This window comes from Acanthochromis polyacanthus, chromosome 5, assembly GCF_021347895.1.
Source record: "Acanthochromis polyacanthus isolate Apoly-LR-REF ecotype Palm Island chromosome 5, KAUST_Apoly_ChrSc, whole genome shotgun sequence".
NCBI lineage: Eukaryota > Metazoa > Chordata > Actinopteri > Pomacentridae > Acanthochromis > Acanthochromis polyacanthus.
The window spans coordinates 40,693,374-40,720,603 of NC_067117.1; the positions used below are offsets into that span (position 1 = coordinate 40,693,374).

The following is a 27,230-nucleotide window of genomic DNA, read 5'->3' on the forward strand; positions in this document are numbered from 1 at the left end:
AGAAGGCGGGCGTAACGAAGTGACGACAGAGGCGCGACGATTCTGACAGAAACAACCGGCGCACAATAAACAGTTATCTTTCGACTCGGCTTTGGCCACAGCCCTTAAAGATTTGAAGCTAAAATTCAACTTGAAAGATAAACAAAGGACGGCACTGAAGTGTTTCACTGAGAAGAAAGACGTATTTGGACTTATGCCGACGGGATATGGCAAATCCTTAATATACCAGTTGGCTCCGCAGCTCCGCTGGTTGGGAAGCTAACGGGACTTAGCCACAATCCGCCGGTGCTCTCGGAACTACGCCAGCCTATTTGTTGCGTTGATTGGTTGTATACCTACCCAACTGCTGCAGAGGGATTTGATAGACAACCTTTTAGCCCGCCTCGCTCCCTGTCGAGCTTCCCTAGACCCTTGTGCCGTCAGAAACATGGGTGTAGCGTGGCTAGGCTACAGTTTTGGTCTATCTGGACCAAAGAACGCTCTTCCAGTGGACTTATGATATGCTGGTCTTGGTGAGGAAGATGTCCAGCTCCAGACAGAGTGATTCCATCTTCCCTCCAGTTCTTAACGATAGGGGCATAAAATAAAATATACTGTGGCTATTCAAGTTAATCAAAACAACAGCTTTCAATCCACTTCACTTTATTACATTCAAAATAAATAAAAAATACACAAATACAGAATAATTACAAAATAACCAAAATGACACAGAAGCACCAGGAACAGCAGGAAACTGAAATAAACCACATTTCATTCATGATTTAAACTATCTGATGGAGCTTCTCTGTTGGAAGCACGTTCAAACTCAGCGTCGTTCACAGAGGAAAAGTGCATCAATGCTGAAAATACAATCTTCACATCAAGTGTTGCTCAGAGAGCAGCAGGTCAAACATCCGTCTGTCATTATGTGACGGAGCGCCGATGAACGCCCCGTCATTCTCCATCATTCTCTCGCTCCGTGCCGGTGAGCGCCAGGGCCACAGAGTGCGCCGCCGTTCCCTGTCTAAATCATGCATCATCATATGAATGCACTGTTCGCCACCACCGGACTTTTGTGCTGGCTGCAGTCGGCGTCTGAAGGTACACACTCGGCACCGATGCGCCACCGATGCGGCAACCCACCACACACACACACACACACACACACACACACACACACACACACACACACACACACACACACACACACACACACACACACACACACACACACACACACACACACACACACACTCACCTGCTGTTGCTGCATCCTGTTCACCCTTCCATAGATTAAGCCGCTTTCACGCTGCTTTCACGGTACGCCTTAAAAGCGCTGGGTGGCGCGTTTTTTTTAATATCATGTGACATGGAACCTTCCATTATTGGGGAAGAAATGATTAACCATGTGTCTGGCGGGTTGTAAAACCTGTTTGGGAAGCCAGTAATTAATTTATTTGTTTACTTATTTTCACTACTGAAATGTATTGGAAAGATGTGAAATCCTTTCTATGAGGTATTGTTTTTGCCTGGAACCCTCTGTTGGCAAGTTGGTAGTTGCCCAGGGGAGGGGCGAGGGGTATAAAAGGAGCTGTGGTTCATTGTGGGGCTTTGCTTGGACAAGCTAGTCACATAGTGGGTGACTAGCTGCAAAAATTGTGAGGTTTTTGTTTCCCAAATGTAAATACTTTGTGTACCGTTTGCTGCAGTGATTTATTTTTTTTCCTTTTTCACCGCCGTTTTGGAACAATGGGTGCTAAATAAAATTTAAAAAACGCTGATTCATGGTTGTCTGAGCCATCACTACTTTCCTGCAGAAGTGAACCCGTGACACATTATAGTGTAGGTACTAGGGCTGGCCCGAATAGTGGTTTCTGGTCTCCGGATATTCGGGCCCTATTAAAGACAAATATCCGAATATTCGTTCCGCCCCATAACATCCAATGGGGGGTGGTGAGGGAGGGGGCCGGACCGGAGGAGACCCGCCTGAGTATTTGGATCTATTCCTCTGGTCTCCTGGACGCAAATTTTGCACTCTGCCTTCATTTTGTCTTCAGTTAAACTGAAGAATTCCCAAACAGCAGAGGTCTTCAGCATCTTGTCTTGTGCTTATGCAACGAAGTGAAGCGTGACGTCAGAGTCTACAGCCACTCAGCCATTCGGGTGGTGTTAAGAAACAGGAATGGAGGAGCCGAGATGAGCCGAAGAACACGGCGGGATGAGCCGAAGTGTGCCGAAGGCGCAGGGAAGAAACGAGCTCCGAATATTCATATTTTCGTCTGGGGAGAGGAGGGGGTGATCACATAGACAAATGTGTATATGTTTATGAGATCACACGATGGGATGAGCCGATGTGGGCCAAAGGCGGAGCTAAGACAGTAACACCGAATATTCGTTCTACCTGGTAACGTCCGACAGGGGACGGGGTGGGCGATATTCGGATACCAAAATTAATATCCGGATACCGCCGTCGCGAACGAATATTTGGATATTCAGGATATTCGGGTCCAGCTCTAGTAGGTACCAGCAGGTTTAAAGGAAACACTGAGGTGTTTGTCGTGAAATAGTCAAACTTAAAGGAGATTTAACCTGCTGTGTTTCTCACTAATGTTTGTGTTGTGGCTCTGAGGCCGTCACACATGGAGGGATGATGAGGCCAGACAGCATGGTTCTGCTGATGGAGATGTAAAAGGTCTGTTGCACTTGCAAAATAACACTGTCCAACTTTAAAAAATTAACTATTAGAATTATCTATTAATGCAACATTTCAGAGGATTGAAACAGCTGCCTGAAGAGCCAACAAATGTTGACTAGAAGTGTTCCTCCTGGAAAACAGCCTCAGCCAATCACAGCGAGCCGTCAGAGGTCACATGCGTTGTGTCGTCGAGGGCGACCAGCGCCCGTTGTCATGGCGCTTCAGCAGAGGATTCAGGTCTGTCTCCAGCTCCCTCTGCTTCTGGAGTAAACCCTGAAGACAGAAACGTTGGTTCATGTGAGGACGCTGACGTCAGTGTTAGAGTCATGATGAGAGGAATTCAGACAGATGTAAACTATCCTGTTTATTCTCAGTTCACTTGGTGCTTTGAAAGCAGTTTGAGACTCTTTTAAAGCATTCATAGCAGGGATGTCAAACATAAGGCCTTTGGGACAAAACCGGACCACCAGAGGGTCCAAACCGGCCCGTGGGACGATTTTGCAGAGTTTAAAAATTACAGAAGACATTGAACATTGTGCAACATAATAATAATAATAATAATAATAATACAGTCAGTAGCTTCAGCATGACTGAGTCTGGTTGGTTGAACCCTATTGTTGATGCACTGACAACTTTCATGCATTTTTATGTAGAAATTTTCTGCATTTACAACGCAGGAGGAGAACTTAACCTTTTCCTTGATCATTCCCCATTAGTTTGTGTGCTGTGTCAGGATTACCACACAGATGTGGAAATAAATAGGAATTTAAAATCATTTCTAGATCTTGACAAGTTATAAAATATAAACTGTTCAGTTCCAGACTGAATGTTTTGTTCTTTTGTACACACTCTGATCTGCATCGCCCTCACCATACCTGATATGCTCTTCTACATATTTTTGAGTTTCCTACCATCTATATATGTAGTACATTTAATGCCAGAGCTGTACACCAGAACAGTAAACTCTGAATCAGTTTCCATGTTAGCTTCTACTTTGTATGTATCATCTGTCTTATCATGCATGTAATCAAATTGTGTGTTTTATGTTCTCTGCCCCTCTCTGCCCCTCCCTGCCCCTCCCTGCCCCTCCCTGCCCCTCTCTGCCCCTCTCTGCCCCTCCCTGCCCCTCCCTGCCCCTCTCTGCCCCTCTCTGCCCCTCTCTGCCCCTCCCTGCCCCTCCCTGCTCAAGGTTTCTTCCCTGTTAAAAGGGTGTTTTTCTTGCCACTGTCGCCTTAAGGCTGCTCTGGGGATTCAGGCATATGGGTTCTGTAAAGCATCTTGAGACAATTTGACTGCAATTGGTGCTATATAAATAAAACTGAATTGAATTTAGGGCTGCACAGTGATATAGTGGTTAGTACTTTCTCCTTGCAGCAAGAAGATCCCCGGTTCAAATCCTGGCCTGGGATCTTTCTGCATGGAGTTTGCATGTTCTCCCTGTGCATGCATGGGTTTTCTCCGGGCACTCCGGCTTCCTCCTACAGTCCAAAAACATGCTGAGGTTAATTGGTTACTCTAAATTGTCTGTAGGTGTGAATGTGAGTGTGATTGTTTGTCTGTATATGTAGCCCTGTGACAGACTGGTGACCTGTCCAGGGTGTCCCCTGCCTTCACCCGAGTCAGCTGGGATAGACTCCAGCACCCCCCATGACCCTAGTGAGGATGAAGCGGTGTATAGAGATTGGATGGATGGATGGATGTTCTGAACCTCTCTGTAAACAGCACAATGACAGCTAGAAGGAGGAAGAACTTCAAGTGTCCTGTGTGCAGTTTGACACAATGAAGTCATTCATCATTAAAAAGAAGCTGATTTTCTTTCTTTATTTTACATTAAATGAACTTGTACAACATTTTCCAGATGTGCACAGGTGTTACCAGTACTGGAAAAAACACATCCTCCAGATATGGAACTACTTCTGTGTTTAACTTCTCTCCTTACTCGTCTCCTGTCTGCTCTATGGAAACAGTCGGCTGGGTCATTAACGGCTTCACAGCTGCCAGAGGAGCACAATTATTATTACTTTTTGTTTAACTGTTGTTCAATTTTCAAGTAAGAGAACTAAAATAAAATAATTGTGATGAAATGTCACAATTATGAGCTCATTAGTTTTTCCACAGGTCACAGATGGGTAGTTCAAGGATCACCTGAAGGTTACAAATCTTAAATGTTCTCAGTTTCTTGCTCTCATAAATGGTGTTACACAGCCTGCAGTTCAGCCCAGACTCACTAACTGGTTCATGGCTGCACCGAGGAACGCAGAATAATGATTTTTTACTGAATCTCAGAGTGGCTTCTTTATTAGAAAACTTCTAGAAAGGGATTTTAACAAAATACCACGTTTTGAAGCTTAAAGATGGTTAAGAGTGGTTATGTCTCAGTGTTTGAAGGACCATCAGAAAGGTGAAAATCTGATCACTGATTTTCCTTTTACAGTTTTGGCTCTGACAAACAATGTCATTAGTTTTTCCTTTTTAAAATGACATGTCTATCAAACCTGTGTTCGTTTTTGGGGTTCAGAGTGTTTAGATAGAATTAATGCTGGTTGTAAAGGTCAGTAAATGATGCTGGACTCCACCTGGTGAGCGGTTTACCTGTCGCAGCTGAGCCAGGCCTCTGAGGATCTCCTGCTGCCGGTGGGTGTGGGAGGTACGCAGCAGCTCTGGGTGGAGCAGAGGGTCTCGATGAGGAGCAGCAGGAGGAGCTCCTGACCAGGAGAAAGGACGTTTATTTAGCCAGTCTGCTTCACAGCACTTCCTTGCTCCATGTTTCAGTATCACTGCTGTTGCTGTTTCTGTCTGTTTGGGTTCACTTAGAAAAGTCCTTATTTTTGAAAGAGAAGCCGTTTTTTCAATGAAGATAGCATTAAATGAATGATAAATCCAGTGTAGACATTGTTAATGTGGTAAATGACTATTGTAGTTGTAAACAGCTGATTTTTAATGGAATATCTCCATAGGGCTACAGAGGAACATTTCCAGCAACCATCACTCCTGTGTTCTAATGCTACACACGTGGACAAAATTGTTGGTACCCCTCAGTTAAAGAAGGAAAAACCCACAATTCTCACTGAAATCACTTGAAACTCACAAAAGTAACAATAAATAAAAATTTATTGAAAATTAAATAATCAAAATCAGCCATTACTTTTGAATTGTTGATTAACATAATTATTTAAAAAAACAAACTAATGAAATAGGGCTGGACAAAAATGATGGTACCCATAACTTAATATTTTGTTGCACAACCTTTTGAGGCAATCACTGCAATTAAACGATTTCTGTATTTGTCAATGAGCGTTCTGCAGCTGTCAACAGGTATTTTGGCCCACTCCTCATGAGCAAACAGCTCCAGTTGTCTCAGGTTTGATGGGTGTCTTCTCCAAATGGCATGTTTCAGCTCCTTCCACATATGTTCAATGGGATTCAGATCTGGGCTCATAGAAGGCCACTTTAGAATAGTCCAATGCTTTTCTCTCAGCCATTCTTGGGTGTTTTTGGCTGTGTGTTTTGGATCGTTGTCCTGTTGGAAGACCCATGACCTGCGACTTGAGACCAAGCTTTCTGACACTAGGCAGCACATTTCTCTCCAGAATGCCTTGATAGTCTTCAGATTTCATTGTACCTTGCACACTTTCAAGACACCCTGTGCCAGATGCAGCAAAGCAGCCCCAAAACATTACTGAGCCTCCTCCATGTTTGACCGTAGGGACAGTGTTCTTTTCTTCGTATGCTTGGTTTTTGAGTCTATGAACATAGAGTTGATGTGCCTTACCAAAAAGCTCCAGTTTGGTCTCATCTGTCCAAAGGACATTCTCCCAGAAGCTTTGTGGCTTGTCAACATGCATTTTTGCAAATTCCAGTCTGGCTTTTTTATGAGTTTTTTTCAGCAGTGGTGTCCTCCTTGGTCGTCTCCCATGAAGTCCACTTTGGCTCAAACAACGACGAATGGTGCGATCTGACACTGATGTACCTTGGCCTTGGAGTTCACCTTTAATTTCTTTGGAGGTTGCTCTGGGCTCTTTGGATACAATTCCAACGATCCGTCTCTTCAATTTGTCATCAATTTTCCTCTTGCGGCCACGTCCAGGGAGGTTGGCTACTGTCCCGTGGGTCTTGAACTTCTGAATAATATGAGCCACTGTTGTCACAGGAACTTCAAGCTGTTTAGAGATGGTCTTATAGCCTTTACCTTTAAGATGTTTGTCTATCATTTTTTTTCGGATGTCCTGGGACAATTCTCTCCTTCGCTTTCTGTTGTCCATGTTCAGTGTGGTACACACCTTTTCACCAAACAGCAGGGTGACTACTTGTCTCCCTTTAAATAGGCAGACTGACTGATTATGAGTTTGGAAACACCTGTGATGTCAATTAAATGACACACCTGAGTTAATCATGTCACTCTGGTCAAATAGTTTTCAATCTTTTATAGAGGTACCATCATTTTTGTCCAGGCCTGTTTCATTAGTTTGTTTTTTTAAATAATTATGTTAATCAACAATTCAAAAGTAATGGCTGTTTTTGATTATTTAATTTTCAATAATTTTTTATTTATTGTTACTTTTGTGAGTTTCAAGTGATTTCAGTGAGAATTGTGGGTTTTTCCTTCTTTAACTGAGGGGTACCAACAATTTTGTCCACGTGTGTACATTGTGTTAGCTAATGGTGCTGAAAGGCTCATTGATGATTAGAAAACCCTTGAGCAGTTATATTAGCACATGAAAAAAAGTGTGAGTTTTCATGGAAAACATAGAATTATCTGGGTGACCCCAAACGTTCTGAAAGGTAGAGTACGTCTGTTTACTATCAGTCTGCATTCAGTCTCTGTGACAACTAGCTTCTTCAAAAAAGAAATTGGTTAATACTTTTTAAATTAGTTGAAAAAAACATTGAAACGTAAAGTTAGAGCCCAAAGTGACATTTTACAACAGCTCGTTATACTGAAGCAACAGTCTAAAATCTAACAGCATCAGAGAAGTCGTTTCAACACATTCAGGCTGGACACAAACCTAAACCCCGGACAGAGCTAACGGGTATCACCAGGACGGTTCTCAGCTTTCTTTGTTAATTCTGTTTCTTTGCTTTAAACTTTGTGCACGTTGACATAAACGTGGGCCTTTAACATGTCATGCAGTGTTTTCCCTCCTATGTGACCGACGAGGCGGGCCGCCTCGCTGGTATAGACCACCGCCTCACTACAATTTTGCAGAAATTGCCGCCTCACTGGTCCGCGCCCCAAAAAAAACAAACAAACAAAAAAAACAAACAGAAAGCACCATGCCACCGGAGCTGTCATTTTTAACTCTGCGGGTCCGCCGGCTGCTCTCCCCCGGTCTCCCCCGCTAGCTGGTCGGCTAACACCTGCCGCTGCTTGTCTGCCCGGGACAACCCCCCCTCTCTGGAATAACTGGTGTTTTGATGGTGTTGTACACAGAAATTTTAGTAGAGATTTACCAATTTGCGACATCTCATGAACCGAGAATAACGTTTTTCAAGACTGTAGCTCACGCTGTTTAAGAGTCCACATGACAACACAGGAAGCTGATTATTTACATTCATTAAGTGAATTTTGTTTTGGAAAGCATTGTTACAACATTTGTCCTGTTGTGCCTATCATCATATTGTCTTGGTAAAATGTAGCATTTTTAGTAGTTTTTGCTTGATTTATTTGTCCGTGTCGATAAAGTTGGATTAGTCCTCGTGTGACTTACGCTGCGGACGTGAGGTGCAGCGCGGGAGAGAGACAGAGATCGGGCGGGTTCAGCGGACAATTCTACATCCCGTCTGCCTTTATTTATTTTCTGTTGGTCATCCAGGCGAACACGGTAATTATTTATTTTAATAAGCTTTAGAGAACCGTGTATTTGTTTAGAGAGAAGTGAGAGATAAGGTATTTGCTTTCTTGTCATGTCATGATTTGAATGCGATGTTCTGCCTGTGTTTATAGTTTTCACGGTGTACCACCAAATGATATGTCTTCTGAGAAGAATAAACCTTTTTGTGGACATCAGTACGAAGCGTGGACTCTTTCAATGACCAGCAATTACAAAGACAGTCCCTGATATGAGCTGAGAAAGTTTGATCAGCTGTCATTAAATGAGCCAAAACAAACAACAGAACAGGAAAAAGGTCTAAACTCTAACAAAGTCTGCAGAATTCAAACTGTTTGTGTGTCTGACCTGTGTGTGCCTGAGGTGGGGGGGTGTCAGCAGGCTCCAGAGGGTCCATGTTAAAGACTTCATCAGTCCTGACGTAAGGAACGAACTCCAGGACAGGAGGAGGAGTCTGCACTCTGTGTCTGAATGCAGGGACAGGAGGAGAGCGCCCCCTGCAGGACAACACTACATGAGGCTGCTGGATGGACAGGAGTTTTTATCTGGAATAAGCACTCAGTTACTTCCTCCTGACTCCAGCTGCTGGTGCTGTTGTGTTTTTACTGCCCTGCAGCTCAGGGTTCTCTAACACTCTGACACACAACACCACGGATGTTTGACCGGCAGCAGATTTAATCAGTGCAACACAGTTCCATTCAAACCGATCCAGTTTAGGCAAGGACAGTGTTCAGTTCATTAATTTCAACCCTTATGAAGTATTTCAATCCATGAACAGCACAAATGTGAAAATTAAAGCATTCCTTGCCATTTCTCCTGTTAAAGAAGAAGAATTTTGACCCAGTTTACAGGTAGAAACTGGTCATTTTTGGTCCTTAAATAAACTGTAATTCTATGATTTCAGGCTACTTTCAGAGTGAGGAGCAGCTTTGTCTTTGCTCTAACATCTAATCCTCTGCGGACAACACAATATTTTGACTTTTAAAAATCAGTTTGAATAAAAATCAAAGATTCTTACAGGAGCAGAGTCTTGGCTCTGCAGTACTTTGGTGGGTTTGTCAGAGCTGCTCACCTTTCAGTGTTGACGGCTGAAGAGCTGCTCGGTCCGCTGGAATCGTTTTCCACCTGAAACAGCAGCAGTTATGAACAAACATCTAACCACAACTGGCAGAGAAAACGTGAAACCCAGATTTTAGAATCCAGTAGGAAGGCATCTCCCCACCTTCCTGCTTGGACTGGTTCTGGTCTGTGAGGGGTTGGGGCAGGGACCAGACTCCTGGTTCTGAAGCGGTGGGCCGGTCCTGGACAGACAGGTCCTCTCCTGCAGAGCCAGCAGCTCGGCCTGCCTCTTCAGTCGACTCTCCTGTCGGTTCTTCTGCAAAGCGACTGGGTAGCGCTCTGAGGCGGGAACAAACCGACGGCTGGGCCTGCAGGATCAGAGGAAGCACTCAGTGACACTGTGGGATCAGAGTTCCTGTGATTAACTGCCTCCCACTTTGAAAGTTTGGAAAATTTGTTCGTATTTCTGGATGCTCAAAGAAATCAAAACAAATAAATACGGAAGTCTGACTTCAGCCAAAGTCTGTAACTGAATGAAAGGTGATTAAAAGCTCATTACTGTTTGTATTTCATAACAAAAAAGAATTAAATTCTGAAATGTTTGTCTTTAAATCTCACATATCTAACTCTGTGGCAAACCAACTGTCACTCAGTGCTACAAAAAAAACTCCATAGAAAATATTTTGAAAAGTGTTTCAAAGAATAGTTTACTTTTAGTGATGAACATTCAGGGCTCATAAGAACCGTCTGAAGTCCAAAACCTGCTGGCAGGCTTGAAAGGCATACTATCTTTGAAAGAAAAAAAAATCGCCAAAATTACACTATTTATCAGAGCTTGAAACTGCAAAAAATAATTTGATTTTCAACTCTCCAACGGTCCTTAAACTACTTGTCATCTGTGACATGCTGAGGGGATACATACAGATATTTTACTACCTACAGCTGTAAATCCTGAGCTTTTTTCACATCACTCATGGCTTTAGAACTGTTCCAAAGAGCTCAGACTTCTTTTTGTAATTAGAGCAAACTATTTATTTATTCTGATTAAATATCACAATTCTAAGCCTAAATTTTGTTGATTTTCCCTCACATGTGCACAGTTCAAGGACTGTCAGGATATTGAAAATCCACCGGTTCTTTCTGCTTTTACAGTTTCCTGTTCTGATAAACGGGATCATTTTGACAACTTTTAAACGGTAACATACTTTTCACAGCTGCCATTGGGTTCTGAGGTTCTGATCTGACAACCTCAGAACCAATCAAATCCAAAAGTTATTTGTGCTCTTCAGAAGAAGCATCCAGTGTTGCTTTCAGTCTGTGTTCGTACCTCTGTGTGTTCCACTCTGGCCTCTTCTTGTCTCTCCTGGCAAACGCTTCATATGGGTCTCCTCCTGCTGGTAGACAGATGTTCTCCTTCCCTGTTCTCACTGCTCGGCTCTTGCTGCTTGGAGGAGTGGTGGGTGGAGGAGGAGGAGGAAGAGGAGGAGGAGAAGGAGGAGGAAGAGGAGGCAGCTGGTACTGTGCAGAGACGTCTGGAGTCTCAGCTCTGTCTGCTGTGAGAGACAGAACTGCATCTGCACACAGAGAGACGTTCTATCAAACAGCGTGGAGACAAAATGTACTTTACAGAGCGGACAGAAACAACAGCGTCATAAAATCAGCAGCATGAGCTACAAAAGCTCTCAGTGCAAGCAGAAACACTGCCTCTCATCTGCTGCTGTAGCACAACATTTTTGGGTCCAATATGCTCAAACTAGACAATGATATAATCATGGGAAATGCTATGAAACTAAGGAGTAGAGTTAAGACGTGTGTGAAATACATAAAGGTCAATGTTCTAATAATCACTGATGTTTTATGGTAATGTGTGTGTTTCTGTGGACACACACACACACACACACACACACACACACAGAAAGACAGACAGACAGACAGACACACATATTTTGGTATTTTTAGTGTGAAGACAAATCACATGCTTTGTAGAAAATTATATATGGAGTACTCAAAACATGATGGTGTAAAATTAAGGCAATATAACTTTAAAAAGGTTTACCAGAAACAGCCATCCATCCATCCATTCTCTATACACCGCTTTATCCTCACTAGGGTCATGGGGGGTGCTGGAGTCTATCCCAGCTGACTCAGGTGAAGGCAGGGGACACCCTGGACAGGTCACCAGTCTGTCACAGGGCTACATATACAGACACACAGTCACACTCACATTCACACCTACGGACAATTTAGAGTAACCAATTAACCTCAGCATATTTTTGGACTGTGGGAGGAAGCCGGAGTACCCGGAGAAAACCCACGCATGCACAGGGAGAACATGCAAACTCCATGCAGAAAGATCCCAGGCTGGGATTTGAACCGGGGATCTTCTTGCTGCGAGGCGACAGTGCTAACCACTAGTCCACTGTGCAGCCCTTACCAGAAACAACAACACATAATGGTGTAAAACTGTCCTAAAAATAGTAGGGGTGAGTACAGAACATAGCCTGGACATGTTCTCTGTAAAACATGACTTAATGATGAGCTGATCTTCCGTCGGGAGAGATCTAGTGGTGAAATATGATGACCTGATGTGAAGACCTGACCAAGAGATTTACTAAAGTCTAACAGTGTCACAACCGTCTCTCCCATAATACGCCCCATAGGTGTGGAAAAACTGACAAACTCTGACATCATGAAAGACAGCTCAGTATCTTCAGTATTTCTTGCATCGCTGGACGCTGTTAAAAACCGATCCAGGGATTTTTGTCAACAATAAATCCTGCTGCCTCTGAAGGCTGAAGATCTCTGAAGACGTTGTTTTGACATTTGAACACGGTCGAGTCTTTGCCATGCAGCGATAAAAAAACATGAATTTACACAAACATCAATCCCTGGATGAGGAAATCTCAAACTGGTTTACTCCAATAATAATATCTAAGTTTAGAACATATTACTGAGGCACCTGGTAATGTTATTGATTATTAAGCTCCAACAGGCACAAACGCATTCAGAAATATAATGTATTTATAAGTGTGATGTTAACAGAGTCTTATGGTATACAGGTTCAGGTCAAGTCATCAGCTTTGGCCCCGAATGATCTGTGAAGACAACCTTTTACTGCCTCTAACGTTCTCTGTGCTGAGTCAGTGCAGCTATGGTTTTTAATCAGTGTTTATACAGAGTCTTTGAATAAAATCATAATAAAAGCCCAAGAAGAAAAACAGCTGTGATCCTTATATTTGACGCTGTTTGACAGAAGAACACGTATAAACATATGAATGAGAGGCTTCAGTGTGGTGTGTGGATGCATGCAGTGTTTACAGCTTTTTTACTGAAGCACAACGATGTACTTAAGAACAGCAGCAGCAGTTCTAGAAGGAAAAGGAGCAGCTGCAGTAGTGACGGTAGCAACAGTGGTAGCAGTAACGTTATCTGTGCAGCTTTATCACCTGTTTGTACAGCAGAGTCTTTATATGCCACAGCTGAAGCTTTCAAACCCTCAGCCTGTTGGGGAGCTGCCAAACACAAACAAATACACAGTTACAGGGTGATCATTACAAATACCTGCCTCTGTTAAAGGCCCTATATTGAGCCCTTTAAATCACTGAAACACTTAAATGTTGACATATGTTTGTTGTGAAGTGGCCCAAAACGCAACCTTTATGTGAAGAATCTGAACAGTTCTCCCAAAACTTCTGTTTAACTAACAGTTCTCACACCAAGCTAAACATACAGTAATGAACACAAAAATACTTCAGATCTAAGCTGCCTTCCTTAAGCGTGTGCCTGGGCTCAGTTTTTTGTCTGTGGTGCATTAATACTGATGTAGCTGCTCACCACTGGGCTCCAGCGTCTCCTGCTGTCCACCGTCCTCATGTCCTCTCTTTGGCTGCTCTGCTTGGTGAACTGGCTGCTCCTGGGACACAGGTGCAGCTCCAGTCAGTTCATGAGAAAATGTTTTACAGAACACTGGCGAGATGTAGAAAAATGAGTGATAAATAAAGGACAGGGCTCCCTGACCTTCTGCTTCTCCCTCAGTGTGTCCATCTCGTACTGTTTCTGCAGCATCTCCCTCTCCAGCATCACCCTCCTCTCCTCCGCCTCCTCCTCCTGCCTCCTCTTCGCCTGATCTCGCTCCCTCTGCTGCCGGCGCTCCTCCATCTGGGCTTGGATCGCTCGCTGGGACAGCATGTGTTAGGAGGAGATGAAGGTAGACATTTAGAAAAGGTAAAGCTGCTCTTCTCCTCCCTCCTAGAGTCGTGCATCTCCTCTGACCTGCTGCTCAAGCTGTTTGAGCCTCCTCCTCTCTTTCTCCTCGATCTGGGCGGGGTCCAGCAGGGCAGTCATGGTCCTGAGATAGCTGCACGAAAAACAGGGAAACAAAAACACTAAATATATATTCACAACATGTCCTGCAGCTCAGAGACAGTACTTCACTTGGGTTGGAGAACAAGGAGCTCATTAGAGCTTCAGAGGAGGGAATCGAGGCAGAAAAAGAACAAACGTGAGACAATTTCACACACAAATAAGATAAATCCAGCGAGAGTCAGAATCGTTTATTTATCACAATGCACCCCTGCAAATCAAAAAAATAAGACTATTTAAAATTTCTATTTAAGCAACTCAGCATGAAGGGTTAGCGTTAAACGCATGTGGATGTGATGGAGTGCTGCTTCGGTCACATGACCTGGCCTCCACAGTCACCTGATCTAAACCCAATCCAGATGTTTTGGGATGAGATGGAACACAGAGAACACAAATGAACCAACAAGAACTCAGCATCTCTGGAACTCCTTCAAAACTGTTAGAGAACCATGTCAGGTTCTGCCTCATGAAGCTCATCCAGAGAATGCCAAGCGTGTCCAAAGCAGGAATCAAAGCAAAGAATCTAAAACATGTTCTGACTTATTTCACACTTTCTTGTTTACTACATAATTCCATATGTGTTCATTCATAGTTTGATGCCTTCAGTGAGAATCTACTATGTAAACAGTCATGAAAACAAAGAAAAACATTAAATGAGAAGGTGTGTCCAAACCTTTGACTGGTACAGTACAATCTACATCTTTTCATCTTCTACCCCTCCTCCTACCTGGGTCTGGTCGGGTATCCGCTGACTGTATCCACACTAACTGTCCCGACACTCTCTGCTCCACAGCTGCTCATGGCCTCCCACAGGCTGGACGGATCCCACTCCCCTCGCTCAGAGCTGCTGAACTGAGCAGGAGTCGGAGCTGACGGAGCTGCAGGATGGACGGGAGGCCTTCTCTGCAACGAGTCAAAGTGAGTGGCCCAGAACGCAACATCCTCTGTCTGCAGATACACCCACAGGTTAGCCATGAAGGTACAGCTAGAGCCTCAGAGCCCTCCTGTCCAGTGTCTGCTGTACCTGGCTCTGCAGCAGCTTCTCTCGCCTCCTGCGTTCAGTCGTCTCCTCTCGCTGATGGTCCAGCTCCTCCAACCAGCGCCTCCTCTCCTCTTCTTTCCTCTCTACAGTCAGCGTCTCCTCCATTGGAGTTACCTCCTAAAGAGATAACACAGTCCACACAGTAACTGCAGGACTGTTTTTCACATCAAAAGATCCTCAACCCTTAGGCGCCAACTTAAAAAAGTTGCATCGAGGTGCTTCAAGTGTCAAAAACAATGATATTACATATTATTATCTGCTTTGTTCATTAGCTATTTTTGTAAATCTACATCACTCCTGATCATTACTATCAAATAGTATGATGTCATTGTTGTTTTGAGGTAAAAAAAAAAAAAAATTACCAGGAATTAACAATTTTCTATCTAATAAGCGCAAAGTGGAAATTCCTTCCTCTGATACTACAGTCTGGGAGGTGTCAGGGATGAGGACTGACAATGAGTCTGATGCTTTCACTATTTGTTGCTGAGGTGAAAAACAAGACCACAGAAACATTAGATTTATACTATAGTATAGTACATAAATATTGATTTACATTAATAATACGTTCCACTTTCAGTCTTTATTTTTATAGATCCACATCAGTCCTGATCATAGCTCAGGATTTAAACCTTCAAATGATAGGTTGTTTACATGATGTCACTGTTGTTATTTTATAAGAAAAATACACAAAAAAATGAGCTATTATCCATATAATAAGTGCTTGGTGAATATTTCTTGTTTTGATGATCACAGTCTGGGATGTGTGCATGTTTAGCGTCACCATCAGCTCTCATGAAAATCCACATTCAGGATTTTAAAGACGAAAATGTCTCCGTTAAAAAAAAACTTCTATAGAAATGTTCTTTGAAAATATTATTTTCCACTTTCCCTTTCAACATCAGTCCTGATTAGAAATACCAAATATTCAGTCATTTTCATCATCTGAACCCTTTAAATGCCAGTTTATTTCCATAACGTCACTGCTGCCACACTGCAAAAAAAAAAAGAAAATTATGTATTTCTGCCTCATCAAAACTGTAAATCAAAGAGTAAATATCAGCCTTATAGCAATGAGTCAGTGACACTGATGTTATTGAGGTGGGTTAAAAACACTCCAGAGCCACCCTACCGAGCCTGATGCAACAGAACCGAATCACAGCTAAAGCTACATGTAGCCACATTTGGTTTTAATGACGAATGCAGCGTGGAAAGGGTGAAGACATCAAACATTAAGACAAGCATTTCTATTAATCACAGACTAGTTCTAATAAGAGCTCAGCAAAACTGGGTTTAAAATTAGTAAATACAGATTTCAAATAAAGCAGAGGGTTTGATGCTCAATTTAAAAAAATGCTCTCCCTTTAGTAAATCCAAGTTTATTAGTTCAAACCAAAATTAAACAGACTTTGAACATGATCTAGATGTTTTCAAAATGAAATCAAAACAAATGAATAAATACATAATTTGCGTACTGTTCACCAGAAAGTCAGGTGTGCACCAATCAGGTCTATGATTATATTCTAATGTAAATACTGTCAACAAGTTAGTGCTGCTAAAACCTGGCACGATTTAAATATATAAAACAAGATTACAAACTTGGCAATCAGTCTTGCTGAAATATGAATAATGAAATCTAGTCATGTGAGTGGGATTCACATCATCTCATCAGCACTAAAAATCTGAAAACATATAATATACCTGTGAGTTTGTAACCTCTGTCAGATATCACATCATTTGAGGAAAAAAAATGATGCAGAAAACATCCTGAAAAGTGTTTGAGGTTCAGAGGGTTAAAGTGGAATAAATCATTTTTTAGAGATACTTTTTTCCTCTGACCAGGAAAGAGCCACAGTGTGAAGAAATGTTAGGAAGAGCTGCACAGTTTGTAAAAGCTGCTCAGCGTGATGGACAGGTCATATTTACCCCCAGTCTGAGGCTGGATCTGATGGCAGCAGGTAGCTCTCTGTGGCTGACACAGCTCTGGACTGACAACACGCTGTCTGCATCCTCCTCCACCTGAAACAAACACATCGATCAGCAGCGAGTCAGAGGACACCTGGTGTTAGCCCGCTCTCCTCAGGTCACTGTTCAGTCTGCTGACTTCACTGACACAAATCCAACTCAGTCAGAAAAAAAGAGTGCTTCTTTGTTTGTTTTATGATAGAGGACAATAATAAGCATTACCAGCATCAAACTAATTTCCACAGCATGAATGAATACTTGTCAACCTATTCTTGCTACAATTAAAATTCCAGTTTTCATTTTTCCTGTACAACGTTTTGCCTGTAGACTAAAATATCAGCACCACATTTAACTATGAGGAGCAGTTTGCTTTGCAGCCATTTTGTTTCCACAGTTATGATAAAAACAAATCATGTGAGATGAGGAGAAAAATACCTGAAGTCTTGCAGGGACCGAACACTGCTGCTGCTGTTTTAGAGCCACCTGTTCATCTAACACACAAACACACACTCAGTCCATATGTCAGTTACTTTAATGAATGTTCCTAAATAATTCTGTTTATATTCAGGTTATTACTGGTCAGTCACAAACTCTGGACATTTAAAAGGTATCTGGGAGATTTTAGATTGCAGATTTCTGTCATACTATTGTGTAAAATTTTAAGGGTGTCTAAAAACTTTTTTCACCGCTGCATGTGGATTACTGATGCCTTAAAACACTCGTGTTTGTGTGTGTTTCTGTACCAAGTTCTTTCTTCCACCGAGCTTTCCTGGCGTCGATGGCCACCCTGCTGTCCGACTCTCGCTCCTCCATCCAGCTGAACAGACATCCAGACAACCTGAGCAGCAGCAGCGACATCTCCAATGGAATCTTTAACCACCTTTTTACAGAACACGCATTTCTGACCTGATGTACCACGGCTGACATGTCGTCAGCTTTCTCTCTCACAAATAAACTAAATCCAGAGGCAGCAGCAAAGAGGGGCATCCTGACTAATGCAATCAAACAAACAGGTTTCTGTGTGAGGATGTGATGAAGCCGGTTATAATAGAATGTCCTCGACTGTTACTACCGTTGGTGAAGTAAAAGAGTGAAGTTAGAGTCCTGTGAATTTATTGTCCTCATCTAATAAACCATTCAGGGTCTTCATTTAGCATCTGTATTTATTTTAAGGACTACATCCAGAGATCTGTACATCTTGTGTTGAGTTCCTCACCGTCTGTCTTTTTCTTGTATTTCAGCTTCTCCTCTTCCTTTCTGTATTTCCTCTTCTCTTCCTCCATCTTCCTTCTTCATCTCTCCTCCTTCTCCTTCAGTCATTGAGGTCTGAGTTTGACTTCCTAGCAAAGAAAAAAACATGAAGTTTGGATCTTCCAGACCCCTGTGTGGTACAGTAGCTGTCAGACCATCATCACCACCTGGTCCTTGGTGGTCATCTGGTAGGAGTTGACCATTGCTGGAGGTCTGGACGGTGCTGAGGATCTGCTGGAGCTGCTCACTGGTCAGACACACCACATTTTCTTTCAGTCCTGCATCTAAACCAGTCAGTGCTTCCTTAAGACCTGCCTTTCCAGCACCTCGAGTCCCGACATTCTGGGCTGGTCCTGTTCTCCCATCGACTCTGAGGGGTCCGACTGTCCCGCTGTGTTTCTGTCTGTCTGACTTCCCCTTCACATGGACACACAGAGGACAAAAATGACCAACAGTAAAGCAAACAAATGCATCAAAGAGTCAATAGAGTATCCTTCCTTTGGATGTTTTCTTCAGTGTGTTAAATAATGCAGTTTGGTGTACGTAAAACGTTCAGACAGAGCAGTTAGCAGCTGTTTCTCCCTGGAACTGTCAAGCAAATTTGAAGCAAATTTTTGAGAAGGTGCCAAAAGACAGAAAACGGAGCAAAGACACTAAATGCTGGTGTCACCAGAGGATGGCAGAATAGGTTAGAGTACACATGGCTGTATAAACAGAGTGGAAGCTGAAAGAAAACCAAATACTACACAGCACACCAACAAGATGTTCCAATACAAAGCATTTCAAATGCAGTATGCTAACAACACCTACTTGTCTGCCAACTGCTAAAAAATCTGAGCGGTATAAAGAGGAACATAACTTTGGTCATCTATGAGAAAAATAAGAGAAGTCTTCAGGAATTTAAAACAGGAAAGCTGTAAATATTCTTTCATGTCAGTCAGTATTTATCGTGTTTCCAGAGGCAAAGACAACGTAAGAAGTGGAAACAATTACAGATAAATGTTTGCTGCATCTGAAATAATTCAGGAAAGGCATTTCAGGTGCCTGAAGAGTCTAGAATATAGTTTAGATGCTTTGCTTTATTTGTATTATTTTCTACATTGAAGATCAATACTGAAGATTAACATGTTTTTGTTTACAACATAATTCCATATGTAGTGTTTTATAGTGTTGATGTCTTCAGTATTAATCTGCAACAGAGAAAATAATTAAATAAAAACCACTGAATGAGAAGCTGTGTCCAAACTGTATGTGGCAGAATGGAGGAGGAGCTCTGATGGTTTCTGTGTAAAAAGAAATAAAAAGTTGATTTTTAAATGACAGATTCACCCAAGCTGAAATCAAACGACTTTACCTCCGTGGTTTTCTATAAGCAGATCATTTTAAACATCAGTGTCACAGCTGACTATGTTCATTTGGCACTTCATTTTGCTTATTGCAATCAAATCTTCCTTCTTCTGTATTGGTTTTTCCACATTCTGAAAAAAGGTGCAAGCTGAAAAATGTTGGGTGCTGTTACCCTGTCCCACTAAAACAAAAGTCTTTGACTTTTCAAACCCACCTCAACTTCCCAGACTTTAATTTTTCAACTTCTATAGTTGTCATTTTTCCATCGACATTCTTCTTTGTCAGTGTTTGTCTTCTATTTCTAGCTTATTTTGTTGAGCAATGTGAAGGCTGCATGTCAATGTTTTTCATTAAAATGTTTTAAAAACTCTTTAATCAGAGTAAATTATTGTCACTTAAACAGATTTCTCTTCCTGCAACATGAGTGCTGCTCACACTCATATCTTTATCTAAAATGATAAAACTTTTAGAGCACTTTCTACTCAGTCATTTCTGACGTCTCAGACTTTTGTATAACATAGAAAAGGATATCTATGAGGAGATTTGTAAAATTGTAGATTGATACATCAAATTCTTTCCAAGATTTTTTCTGTTTTTTTTCCAAAGTTGTCCATCAAGCCACTTTCAGCACATTTTTTTTGCACTTTGACAAAATAATCTGAGGATACATATACACCACAATATCTCAGAAACTAATAGATAAAAGCCCGAATTTCTGAAAAAGTTTGTTCTAGTCATGTCATTCATTCATAATCTGCAATAATGGACAAACAAATCAACTATAAACAGCCTTATCAACGTAGAAGAGAGTTCTGGAGTTTCAAAATGGTTCTCCAAATATTCTTAATCAGTAGCATGATGAGAAATAACAGCAAAAAACTGAAGCTTCTAACTTTAATAGTTCCTGAGATATTGTCGTAGAAACAAAACATCAAATTTCAATGTGCAAAACAACTCGCTGAAAGAGGGCTGACAGGGAACTAGTGCTGCTTGTTTTGTTTGTTTTGTTTTTAATTTGGCAAGTACTTGATGTGCACTACTGTTCAAAAGTGTGGAGTCAATGAGAAATGTAATTATTGTTGAAAGAAAAGCAGTTTTTTTCAATGAAGTTAACATTAAATGAATGATAAATCCAGTGTAGACATAGTTAATGTGGTAAATGACTATTGTAGCTGTAAACGGCTGATGTTTAGGGGTACAGAGGAACATTTCCAGCAACCATCACTCCTGTGTTCTAATGCTACATTGTGTTGATTAGAAAACCCTTGTGTAGTTATGTTAGCACATGGACAAATGGTAAATTGGTTGTATTTATATAGCGCCTTTATCCAAAGCGCTTTACATGATACGTCACATTCACCCATTCACACACACATTCACACACTGATGGTGGAAGCTGCCATGCAAGGCGCTAAGCATGACCCACCAGGGGTAATTAGGGGTTCGGTGGACACCTCGACATGAGCACAACGGGCCGAGGATCGAACCGGCAACCCTCCAGTTACAAGACGGCCACTCTACCCACCGAGCTATGCCGCCCCCAAAAAAGTGGGAGTTTTCATGGAAAACACAAAATGGCTGGATGACTCCAAACTTTTGAACGGTAGTGTGTACAATCTAAAGTGTAAATATTTTAATATATATAAAATATTAAATCTGAGCGGGTCAAGCAGAAGCCCCCTGATTTAATAGTTGTCACTTAGCTGATATACGGTGCAGCGTTACTTAATATATTACAACAAACCGTTGAATTAAGGTTTGATTAATAAGTTCAATTGCTACTTCTTACAGAGGATAACTGGACTCTTACCTTGGCCACCACTTTACTGCTGCCCCTTTTGTGATCATCGTTTGTCTTACATGAAGTCAGAGTGGTGTTCCTCCCCTCAGTGGTGGTGATGTTGGAGCTGAAGGAGGCAGCTGCTCTTCTGGCTTTATGCCTGACTTCTTGGTGCCTCCCTGCCGGCTGCCGGGGCCGATGCTCCTCTCCCTGCACCTCCTCCATGCAGGACGGCTGCCTGGAGCTCAGGATGTTTGCTGCTCTGGGCCGGAAGGACGGCTGCTGGGAATTCATCAGATGAGACAAAACACTTGTTCAGTTAATCTCATTCCTACAAAAGCAGTGCTACAGTGTGTTAGAAATGTAAGAATCACGCTGTGACGACAATTCCTACCTTTGCAGCATTCTTCTCAGCCCCTGCAGTTGAAGAAAAGTGAGTCAGAGAGCAGCAATGATTATCACACCATTCATTTTCAGCAACACCTCTGCAGGTCTGTAATGCTAACATTCTGCTTGAGGATGTATTCAAACCTCCTGTAGGCCTCTTGTTTATTGTTGTAAAATGTAAAAAATTAAAACTTTTAAGAACTTGCATAGATATGAGAAATAAATGTTCCAGAAGAGTTTCAAGCCGACTTCCACACAATTTGAAATGGCTTCTCTCTATGATGAAGGCCTAGTGCTGAGATATCATGAATAAATGCATTTTAGCATATTAAATAGTGTGTGTGAGTGTGTTAGATATGCTTGTTTCTCTTCAACCCACGTCTCATTAAACAGAAGTGAAAAAAATTCCATTGATCTTTAAGTAAAACCATAAATAGAAAAGCGATTAAAAATAGAAAAACACTTTGACATTGCCCAGTAAATGTGCTGGTAACACAACTAAATATAATAAACAATAAATAATAACACAATAATCAATTAATTACAAAGTATAACTACATAAATTAGTCAACATTTGTTGGAAAACAAAAGACGATAAGAGCTGAAAGGTCTTACCATGACGGAGCAAAATCAACCGAGGTTTTCCATTTTCCAGTTCAAACAGCAGGCCGTCTCTGTTCACAAAAACAGGAATTCTTAGAGCACAACTTCACATCTTATTGTAGTGCATATGAAGTAACAGCTGTCAGTACATGCAGCTGTCTTTTGTGTCTTTGTTGTGTTTAAATTGTAAAGATAGTTCTGAAATTACAGGATTACAAACTGTCTCACTTTAGAAAAATTACAGTTTGTTTGGTTTTCAGTCATCTGTGTACAAAGATCAATACTGTTCTTTCCTCAGTCGCTCGTATTAACAAACTGATTAAAAACAATGTTTGCAGACACTAAATAGTGCATCATGCTGCTGGGTAATAATAAAAGTATCTCACTGTGTAGCACAGCCAGTAGTGGCGTACATTTACTGTGTTGGACCGGAGTTTTCAGGTATCTGTACTTTTTTTTTATTTTACTTTTACTTTCTAATTCATTCTACAGCTTTAGATACATTTTAGATTATTTTTATACACTAGATAACAAGCTGTTAAATACACCAAGTTAAAGAATAAATTAGTGTTTCCAACCTTTATGTAGTCCACTCACATTCCAGATGCTAATGAGTTGTCAGCAGCTGCACTTCATATTCAGTTTTCTCTCTAAACTTCTCATATGGTTTTATTTGAATAAATAATCCAACATCTAACTAGTACACACTCTTATTACAAGCAGCTGTGATTACTGCAGTGCTCTACTATCTGGTCTCCCCAAGAAGAAAACATCTCAGCTTTAGTTGCTTCAAAACTCAGCAGACCAGAAGGAAAGTCCACATTCTGATCTAAAGTTTCTACTCTGGCTGCCTGTTGTCATTTTAAGATCCTTGTATCGGTTTAGAAAGCTCTTAAGGGTCTTGGTTCTGTCTATTTATTGAGTTTGCACTGATCCAAGGAACCCACTAGAACCCTCAAATCTTCTGGTAGTGGGATTTATTTCTACCAAGAGTCAGAACAAAAAGCCACAGGGAGGCAGCATGTCATTTAAAGTTCTGTGTGTCTGGAAGAGCCTGACTGAAGACCTGAGGGCAGCAGAGAAGGTTGATGCATTTTAAAATGCAAACTTAAGATCTACCTTTTAAGTCTGTTTATGAATTGATATTGTCGTTATGGGCGTTTTCTTTTAAAAGATAAGTTGTATCTTTTATCAGCTCATTATTATTCTTTTTCTTTTAATTTTTGCTATTCTGAATTTTGACTTGCCTCCGGTGCTGCATTTATTTGTTTATGACAGCGTTTCCTCGGCTCCCTTTATAAAAAAAATAAAAAATTAGCTTCACATGGTGCTGACACCCTGATGCTTCACTATTAATGACTGATGAAATCATATATAAAAACGTTTTCCATGAAGTCTGTTGAAATATTTTTAGATTACTGTATTGGTAATTTTACTTAAGCAAGGTATCTGAGTATTTATTTCACTACTGATCATAGAAAAACTCTCCATTCCATTAAATACTATTCATTACTTACACCACTGTTCAAAAGTTTGGGGTCACCCAGACAATTCCATGTCTTCCATGAAAACTCACACTTTTATCCATGTGCTAACATAACTGCACAAAGGTTTTCTAATCATCAATGAACCTTTCAACAGCATTAGCTAACACAATGTAGCATTAGAACACAGGAGTGATGGTTGCTGGAAATGTTCCTCTGTACCCCTATGGAGGTATTCCATTAAAAATCAGCTGTTTACAGCTACAATAGTCATTTACCACATTAACAATGTCTACACTGGATTTATCATTCATTTCAGTTACCTTCATTGAAAAAAATACTCTTTTTTTCAAAACTAAGGAGATTTCTAAGTGACTCCAAAATTTTGAACAGAAGTGTACATTATTTCATAACATCTGACATGGTTAATCATAAATTAATAATAAATGTATTTATAAAGTGCTTTCAGTCAAAGTGCTGTACATAGAAAGAAAAAAACAAGAAACTCAGAAATACACAAACATATACAAACATACTGAAGCACTAGAAAGGACATCAGTGAAACAAACTGTTTAAGACTCATATGTAGCAGTAAACCAGCTGGTCTTCAGCTTAGTTTTAAATCCATCAGTGGAAGATTCCTGCCTGATTTCAGCAGCTAGACTGTTCTACAAAGTTGATGCACGGAAAGGAAAAGTCCGTTCCCCAACGTCTTTCTATCCCAACCACTGGGACACTCAGAAGTCCCGTCCCCTGGAAACGGAGAACACCAGTGGGGACATACAGGTTCACCAGATTGGACAGGTACGATGGGACAGTTCCATTTAGCAGCAGCACCTTAAAGTCTGCTCTAACCTGAACAGGTAGTCAGTGCAGAGAGGCCAGCACTGGAGTGATCTGCTCATATGTACTCGATCTGCTGGTTCTGGACTATCTGCAGACCACCAAGGCTCTTCTTTAGCAAACCTGATAAAAGGACTTTACAGTAATCTAACCATGACAAAACAAAAGCATGAAGTAGAATCTCAGCATCCTGAAACGACAGAATCGGTCTAATCATTCCAGTGTTTCTGAGGTGAAAAAAGGCCACTCTGGTCACCTCTTTAACATGGAACTCGAACAAAAATGTTTTATCAAAAAACACACCAAGATTCTGGACTCTGTCTTTACCCTGAATAACACAGTCACCCAAAGACAGAGGAAAATTGTCAAACAGAGGATTAATAACCATCATTTCTGCCTTAGCAGAGTTCAGAAGCAGGAAATGTGTTGATAACTAGCTCCTAACAGCTGAGAGACAGGACTGAAGTTTATCTGTGTCAGAATCACTTTGAAGGAGCAAGGACATGTATAACTGTAGATCATCTGCAAAACAATGAAAAGAGATCTGAAAAAAAACCCACAAAATTTGACCCAAAGGTATCAGATAGAGAGAAAACAACAGTGGACCCAGTACAGACCCCTGCAGTACCCCATGCCTAAGAACAGGACTCATTAAAGAAAACATTTTGAGATCTCTCTGACAGGTAAGACCTCAACCACTGGAGTACCTGGCCTGAGATTTGTTTACAATTTTTAATCAGAGGATCCAACATTCCCAAGTTCCCTTTGATCAAGCCAAAATGAGTGCATAAACCATACCTAGACTGTGCTTTGTGTGTTTGCTTTGATTAAGTTGCTTCACACCTGGAATTCATTGGTGTTGCTACAGGGTCCGTAAGTGTTTCATTTCAACACGCTGACAAAACCGAACCTCTCAGCCCAAAGTCCATTCAAAAGAAGCAGATTTAATATGTCTACAGCCTTGTCATTTTCTCTTATTCACAGGAATTCTACTGTATGTTCTACTTAATTAAAAGTATACAGGCACCAAAATGGAGTTAAGGTATTAAAGTAAAAGTGCAGGTTTGGTCCCTGACATGTGATGTCTAGTGAAACACCAGTGTGTGAGAAGCATGTTCCTGTAAAGATACTAAAAAATCTTCTTAGTGCGACACATTCTGTATTAGCCTAGCTCGTTAGCTAGCTGCAGCTGCTGATAGAAAACTGACTCACCCGATATTCATGCCGACAGAAAACAGCAGCCCGTTAACCTGGAACCTTATAAAACACACATAATTCACAGCCTTATAATGGCACTTTTATCTGCCTTCGAGTCGCTGCACTGACAAACATGGCATTTACTAGCTGCTAAAATTGTGTACGTTCGTTGCTGGCAACGACCAACAACAGCTTCTCTGATTGGCTGACTCTTTATTGTGTTTGAAACCAACGGCCAATCAGACGCCTTCATTTGGAGCTTTACGTCGACGGTGCTGCGTTTAAAGGAACTGGGAATTTAGTCAAGTCAGGTTTTACGTCAGTACAGCACGTTTATTAAAGCACCAGAGCTGAAGAGTTTTCAGATGTATTATTTATTTAAATATTAAGGTTTACTTATTTAGATTTATATGACGAATTTAAGCATGAAGACCCAACAATAATATTAATTATATACACTTCCCAGACTACAATCCACTGAAAGGTTAAAATCCTATAATCTAATTTGTCTTATGTATGTGAGTGCATGTTCTCCCTGTGCAGGGGTGGGTACCAGTGTTGGTGTAGAGACCAGATACTCCGGCTTCCTCCCACAGTCCACAGTAAGTAGATAATGGAGGACAGTTTAACAGATGTGTACAGTGTGGATTTGGATATCTATATTTAACACTCTGTAAATCCGAGAACATTGTCATCAACCAGAAAAAAAAATCCATTTCTACCATGTTTTTAAGATTAAAATGTTCCATAAATCAGGCTGATAAATGAGCAAACATGTTAAAATATTCAGAACATAGATGGGAATAAAAGGAGACAGTTTGGTTTATGTTGGTGCTGCTGAACAGGAAATGTGTGGCTCAGAGAGAAAAGATTTATTTTGAAATAACTCTCCTTAAAGATATGACACACAGTAGTAAAAAAAAAAAACCCACACAAAACATTAAATGTGCAATTTAAGCTTTTTCCACTAGTCTGAAAGCAATTCTAAATCCTCCCGAGGTGTGAGTGTGATTGTTTGTCTCTATGTGTAGCCCTGTGACAGACTGTTACCTGTCCAGGTGTCTCCTGCCTTCAGCCCCTCATGACCCTGATGAGGACTACACAGTGTATAGATGATGGATGGATGGATGGATGGATGGATGGATGGATGGATAGTGTGAAAGCTGACGTGTTGTGGAAGCAAATTATGTTTTTTCTGTCGTGTCTCAATCTGTGGTTGCTGAAACTATTTGGTCAAAAATATCTATTAATGATTTTTTTTTCATCTAATTGTCTCAAAATTCTATGATGTGACTGAGTGTCAATATTGTCAGCGTTGTGTGTAAACTTCTTTACATGACCCAGGTGTTTCTGTTGCTGGACGTCTTCACCTGTTGGCAGAAACCCTGAATCCAATCAGGAATCAAAACAC

General features: G+C 41.3%; 1 protein-coding gene across 4 annotated transcripts; it reads right to left on the minus strand.

Annotated features, from left to right (window-relative positions):
* Positions 1-625: 625 nt before the first annotated feature.
* Positions 626-26,065, minus strand: ccdc66 (coiled-coil domain containing 66). 4 transcript variants are annotated; one of them, XM_051948018.1, is made up of 21 exons: positions 25,835-26,056; positions 22,308-22,366; positions 21,700-21,722; positions 21,336-21,584; positions 18,346-18,595; positions 18,144-18,267; positions 17,671-17,765; positions 17,363-17,418; positions 16,889-16,981; positions 14,948-15,082; positions 14,651-14,871; positions 13,834-13,918; positions 13,579-13,737; positions 13,396-13,474; positions 13,008-13,073; positions 10,889-11,135; positions 9,725-9,929; positions 9,575-9,627; positions 8,851-8,999; positions 5,267-5,379; positions 626-2,947 (listed from the first exon to the last, which is right to left on the minus strand). In XM_051948018.1, the coding sequence occupies exons 1-21, from the start codon at positions 25,843-25,845 to the stop codon at positions 2,846-2,848; spliced, it is 2,574 nt and encodes an 857-aa protein (XP_051803978.1). In that variant the 5' UTR covers positions 25,846-26,056; the 3' UTR covers positions 626-2,845. The 4 variants fall into 4 exon arrangements, with proteins under 4 accessions (XP_051803978.1, XP_051803977.1, XP_051803979.1 ...); XM_051948017.1 differs by having other exon boundaries at positions 21,336-21,587; XM_051948019.1 differs by having other exon boundaries at positions 14,651-14,826; positions 21,336-21,587; positions 25,835-26,054.
* Positions 26,066-27,230: the final 1,165 nt, after the last annotated feature.

Excerpts from the sequence above, each read along its gene's own strand:
- ccdc66 (XM_051948017.1), bottom strand. Across the intron at positions 14,872-14,947 it reads AGAAGCTGCTGCAGAGCCAG|ACAGAGGATGTTGCGTTCTG; the intron begins GTACAGCAGACA and ends GTGTATCTGCAG. Across the intron at positions 13,919-14,650 it reads GGATACCCGACCAGACCCAG|CTATCTCAGGACCATGACTG; the intron begins GTAGGAGGAGGG and ends TTTTTCGTGCAG.